This window comes from Sphaerodactylus townsendi, unplaced genomic scaffold, assembly GCF_021028975.2.
Source record: "Sphaerodactylus townsendi isolate TG3544 unplaced genomic scaffold, MPM_Stown_v2.3 scaffold_1171, whole genome shotgun sequence".
Lineage (NCBI taxonomy): Eukaryota > Metazoa > Chordata > Lepidosauria > Squamata > Sphaerodactylidae > Sphaerodactylus > Sphaerodactylus townsendi.
The window spans coordinates 1-5,904 of NW_025949707.1; the positions used below are offsets into that span (position 1 = coordinate 1).

At 43.0% G+C, this 5,904-nt stretch overlaps 1 protein-coding gene across 3 annotated transcripts; it reads left to right on the forward strand.

The window, feature by feature from the left end:
- Window positions 1–1,464: 1,464 nt before the first annotated feature.
- Window positions 1,465–5,459, forward strand: LOC125424835 (zinc finger protein 501-like). 3 transcript variants are annotated; one of them, XM_048482265.1, is made up of 4 exons: window positions 1,465–2,279; window positions 3,624–3,679; window positions 3,848–4,084; window positions 4,253–5,459. In XM_048482265.1, the coding sequence occupies exons 1-4, from the start codon at window positions 1,480–1,482 to the stop codon at window positions 4,570–4,572; spliced, it is 1,413 nt and encodes a 470-aa protein (XP_048338222.1). In that variant the 5' UTR covers window positions 1,465–1,479; the 3' UTR covers window positions 4,573–5,459. The 3 variants fall into 3 exon arrangements, with proteins under 3 accessions (XP_048338222.1, XP_048338221.1, XP_048338223.1); XM_048482264.1 differs by having other exon boundaries at window positions 3,848–5,459; XM_048482266.1 differs by lacking the exons at window positions 3,624–3,679; window positions 3,848–4,084 and having other exon boundaries at window positions 1,465–2,502; window positions 4,351–5,459.
- The last annotated feature ends 445 nt before the right edge of the window (window positions 5,460–5,904 follow it).

The following is a 5,904-nucleotide window of genomic DNA, read 5'->3' on the forward strand; positions in this document are numbered from 1 at the left end:
AATTTAAATACTTTATTTATTCATATACTTAATACACAAGCGTTTAAAAATTGCTTATTACAGCTGTAACATTCTGTTACTAACATCGCTCATCAAACATAAAATCTTCTATATATTTCAATCCTTTAAGGAAATTTATACATAAAAGAAAACTTCCAACTATGATTTATATTTCTGAAAGGTTCTATCTCCTATATTAATTTCATAGATAACATATATTTACACCAACTTGGTACTATTTACTACATAAAAAGAGAAATCTAACATATATCTTACTCACTGACTTGTAGAACTTATCTTAAACATTATAGTCTGTTTCTTATATTTTTTAAAATATTTTCCCTCTTTGTAAGTAATTGATCTCGTCTTTAACCTTCAGTTACACACGAGTAGATTAGGAAAAGAAAAGAAGAGTTTCCATTGGAGAGGTAGAGTCTATACAGGAAGGAAAAGGGAAAAAATCAACTAGGGGGACATTTGTGTGTCAAACAACACAAACAGCAAATTCCCATGAGAGCTCCCAGAAAGCCAATTGTTCACCTCCACTATTCTTCTTGCTCTCCATGGGCCGTGTCTTTCAACCGGGAGTAGAGATGAGAAGACAGCTTGTACATCCAAATCCTTCAGCTTCCTTCCCAGAGCCTCAAAATCCCTTCTGATGTCCCGAAAGCTATGTCCTGCTGTGTCATTTGTCCCCACACGGATCAAAAGGAAGGGACAACGGCCAGTGGGCTTAACAAGTCTTGTCAGCCTCTCAGTGATATCACAGTTTCCTGCTCCAGAGAGACAGTGTACCTCTCGTGGCATACAAGCTGTGGCATATTATCAGGCCTGCAAATCACTGCATCTGTCCCCCTCAGTTTTTTGTGAATTGTGAGGGCAGATTATTCATGTTCTAGCCAGGGGGACATTTGTGAGTCAAACACCACAGAGAGAAAATTTCCATTTCCTTTATGGCAGAGCCCCATTTCAATCACCCCTCACTGACCTAGGAAGAGGAAGCAATGAACCAATCAGAGACCTTCATCACTGCCTAACCCAGTGGTTCTCAACCTTCCAGCTTTAATACAGTTCTTCATGTTGTGGTGACCCCCAACCCTAACATTTATCCATTTTATAGATGGAGAACACTGATGCAGAGAGTCTTAGGCGACTCCTGTGAAAGGGTCTTAGACCCCCAAAGGGGTCCCGACTCCCAGGTTCTGAACCACTGGCCTAACCACAAAGTCTCAGTGTGGTGGCTACATTTTGGGACTGGTTTTTTGATTAACAGTTTAGGTCAGTGAAGGACCTCTCTGCCAGTACCTGTCGTGATGAAATCCTATTCTCCAAACCGTGTGTTATATCGTAGGACCAGATTGCCCTCCAGGACTCTGGACCTGGTTTTCAGACACCTGGCCTTTGAATTCTTGCATGCTGTACAGCAGTTAATTTAGTTCAGTCTATAACACTCAGCCTATGTTGTTTTTCATACTGATCATGCCACAATTCTTTTCTCTTTCCACATGGGAAGCGTGCGATCCAGCAAATGAAACAAAAGAGCATGGTGTGAATGAAAAAGGAGTGACATATTCAGATGGAAAAGACATCACTGAATATTTTGGTGCCCTGAAAAAGGAAGGAAGAAAACAGCCAATTCAAGGAAGATGTAATTCTGGTCCTTTCCAGGATGACGATTCACAAAAAACTGAACTATTTGATAACATTTATGAGAAATACAATACGAATGAGGACGCTGCAACTGGGGAAACGCTTTCTGAAAAATCGGATAAAAATGTTAACTGCAGTGACCAGACCAGACTGAAAATATTTGAATCCTTGAAATGTGCGAAGAGATTTGTGCAGGAAAAAAAGATAATTTCTCATAAAAAAACTCACATTGTGGACGCCAACTATCAATACTCGGATGGTGGAAAAAGATTCAGCAACAGTGGAAGCCTTATTTCCCATCAAATTTCCACAGGGCAGAAGTCATATAAATGCCTAGAGTGTGGAGTAGCCTTCAAGCACAGTGCCAGCCTCACTTCCCATCAAAGAATTCACATAAGGGAGAAACCATATAAATGCCTGGAGTGTGGAAAAGTGTTCAGTCAAAGAGCACAACTTTCTTCCCATCAAAGAATTCACACAGGGGAGAAACCATACAAATGCCTCGAGTGTGGAAAAGCCTTTAGCCACAGTACAGGTCTTACTTTACATCGGAGAATTCACACAGGGGAGAAACCATACAAATGCATGGAGTGTGGAAAAGCCTTCAGTCACAGAGGAAGCCTTACTTCCCATCAAAGAATTCACACAGGGGAGAAACCATACAAATGCCAGGAATGTGGAAATACCTTCCGTCACAGCACCGGTCTTACTTCACATCAGAGAATTCACACAGGGGAGAAACCATACAAATGCCTGGAGTGTGGAAAAGCCTTCAGTCATAGTGGAAGCCTTACTTCCCATCAAAGAATTCACACAGGGGAGAAACCATACAAATGCCTGGAGTGTGGAAAAGCCTTCACTCATAGTGTAAATCTTACTTCCCATCAAAGAATTCACACAGGGGAGAAACCATACAAATGCCTGGAGTGTGGAAAAACATTCAGGCAAAGAATACAACTTACTTCCCATCAAAGAATCCACACAACGGAGAAACCATACAAATGCCTGGAGTGTGGAAAAGCCTTCAGTCACAGTGGACACCTCACTTCCCATCAAAGAATTCACACAGGGGAGAAACCATACAAATGCCTGGAGTGTAGAAAAACATTTACTCAAAGAGCACATCTTACTTCCCATCAAAGAATTCACACAATGGAGAAACCATACAAATGCCTGGAGTGTGGAAAAGCCTTCAGTCACAGTGGACACCTCACTTCCCATCAAAGAATTCACACAGGGGAGAAACGATACAAATGCCAGGAGTGTGGAAATACCTTCCATCACAGCACTGGTCTTACTTCACATCAGAGAATTCACACAGGAGAGAAACCATACAAATGCCTCGAGTGTGGAAAAGGATTCAGAAAGAGTGAATACCTCACTTCCCACCGACGAATACACACAGGGGAGAAACCATACAAATGTCTCGAGTGTGGAAAAGCCTTCAGTGAGAGTGGAAGCCTTACTTCCCATCAAAGAATTCACACAGGGGAGAAACCATACAAATGTCTCGAGTGTGGAAAAGCCTTCAGTGAGAGTGGAAAACTTACTTCCCATCAAAGAATTCACACCGGGGAGAAACCATACAAGTGCCTCGAGTGTGGAAAACACTTCACCAAGAGTGGAAATCTTTCTTCCCATCAAAGGATTCACACAGGAGAGAAACCATACAAATGCGTGGAGTGTGGGAAAGACTTCAGAAAGAGTGGATACCTCACTTCCCACCGACGAATACACACAGGGGAAAAACCATATATATGCCTTGAGTGTGGAAAAGCCTTCCGTCACAGCACATACTTTACTTCACATCGGAGAAGTCACACAGGGGAGAAATGATACAAATGCCTGGAGTGTGGAAAAGCCTTCAGTCGGAGTGACGGCCTTATTTCCCATCAAATAACACACAAAGGGGAGAAACCATATAAATGCCTCGACTGTGGAAAAGCCTTCAGTAAGAGAGGAAGCCTAACTTTCCATCAAAGAATTCATTCAGGGCAGAAACCGTATAAATGCCTGGAGTGTGGAAAAGATTTTAGGCAGAAAGTACATCTTGTTACCCATCAGAGAATTCACACAGGGGAGAAAACATATAAATGCTTGGAGTGTGGAAAAGATTTTGGTGAGAGCGGAAAGCTTGCTTCCCATCAAAGAATTCACACAGGGCAGAAACCATATCAATGCCTGGAGTGTGGAAAAGAGTTCAGTCAGAGTTCAAATCTTAATTCCCATCGACGAATTCACACAGGGGAGAAATCATATCAATGCCAGGAGTGTGGAAAAGCCTTCAGTCAGAGAGTACATCTTACTTCCCATCAGAGAATTCACACAGGGGAGAAACCATACAAATGCCTCCAGTGTGGAAAAGCCTTTAGTCACAGCACAGGTCTTACTTTACATCAGAGAATTCACACAGGGGAGAAACCATACAAATGCCTCAAGTGTGGAAAAGGCTTCAGTGAGAGTGGAAGCCTTACGTCCCATCAAAGGATTCACACAGGGGAGAAACCATACGAATGCCTCGAGTGTGGAAAAAGCTTCAGTCACAGCACCGGTCTTACTTCACATCAAAAAATTCACACAGGAGAGAAACCATACAAATGCGTGGAGTGTGGAAAAGCCTTCAGTCATAGCACAAGTCTCACTTCACATCAGAGAATTCACACAGGGGAGAAACCATACAAATGCCTTGAGTGTGGAAAGATCTTCAGTAACAGCAAAAGTCTTACTTTACATCTAAGAATTCACACAGGGGAGAAACCATACAAATGCCTCGAGTGTGGAAAACACTTCACTCAGAGTGTGAATCTCACTAGTCATCAGAGAATTCACACAGGGGAGAAACCATACAAATGCGTGGAGTGTGGAAAAGCCTTCAGTCAAAGCAAAAGTCTCACTTCACATCAGAGAATTCACACAGGGTAGAAACCGTATAAATGCAAGGAGTGTGGAAAAGCCTTAAGTAAGGGTGGAAACCTTATTTCCCATCAAAGAATTCATTCAAGGCAGAAACCATAAAAACTACAGGAGTATGGAATAACCTTCAGGCTCTCCTCACTTTCCATCATAGAATTCACAGAAGGGAAAAATGATATCATTACTTGGTGTGTGGAAAAAAATTCAGTGAGAGTGGACACTATACTTCTCATTAAAAATTCACACAGGGAAGGAGCCTCGAATGTAGAAAAGGCTTCTCTCACAGGACAAACCTTACTTCCCATAAAAGAATTTGTGCAGGGTTGTTTGTGCAGGGACATCCCTTCAAATGTTTTAACATGGCTAACATGTCATCACCCACCCACCCTTTATCCTTCTCATTTCCAGACTAACCATACCCAGCTCCCTAAATCTTTCCTCATAGGGCATGGATTCTAGACCTTTTACCATTTTGGTCACCCTCCTCTGGAAACACGCCAATATTTTTCTTGCATTGTGGTTGCATTGTGTTCTCCAGGTGAGATCAGACTAATGCAGAATAGAGTAGTAACATTTCTTCCTACAGATCCAACCCATAATGCTGATTAAGGAAGGTATGGAAATCTGGTCAGCCTTTTATGCATTGACCACACATTTCAATGGAGCTCACAGAACAGGGCCTCCCTGATTAATTCCATCCTGTTGTGGGCCAGATCCTTTTGTCACCCCAAAACGACGAACCCATGGGCCGCAAGATCTGCTCTCCCCCATCCGACTCATTGCAGAGCCTGGCAAGGACGTAGGTAAGGGGGGTTCTCAGGTTCAAAACCCGCCATTACATGTCCAAAGCTCCGCCCCCCGTTTGTGTTTTTTTGTGTATTTTTTTAGTGTTTGGTGCTGCTAGATTAACAATTGCAGGCACTCCCCAAATTTCCCCAGATTCTCCTTTTAAATTCACCCTCTTCGGCATGGACTTAAAGGGTTAGGTCCCCAGTTTAAACATTGAAAATGATGCTGTTTCAGGGTGGGGGAGAATCCACCCCAAACAGCATTACTTTCAATGTAGTTTTAACTGGGGACCCCAGATTCTCCCTTTAAGGTGGATTTAAAAGGAGAATCTAGGCTCTCTAGTTTAAACAGCATTGAAAGTGATTCCATTTGGGGGTGGATTCCAGCATCACAGTGGCCGTCCGGGGGTGTGTGTGTGTGTGCAGATTTTGAACTAGGCTCCATTTTCCCTAGCTACACCTCTGCCCAGAGGGACTGCCGGGGGGGAGAGCGGGGGGGGGGGGCAGAGCAGGAGGGTCTTCCATCCCTTGCCTCGGAGAGCTGCTTTTATAA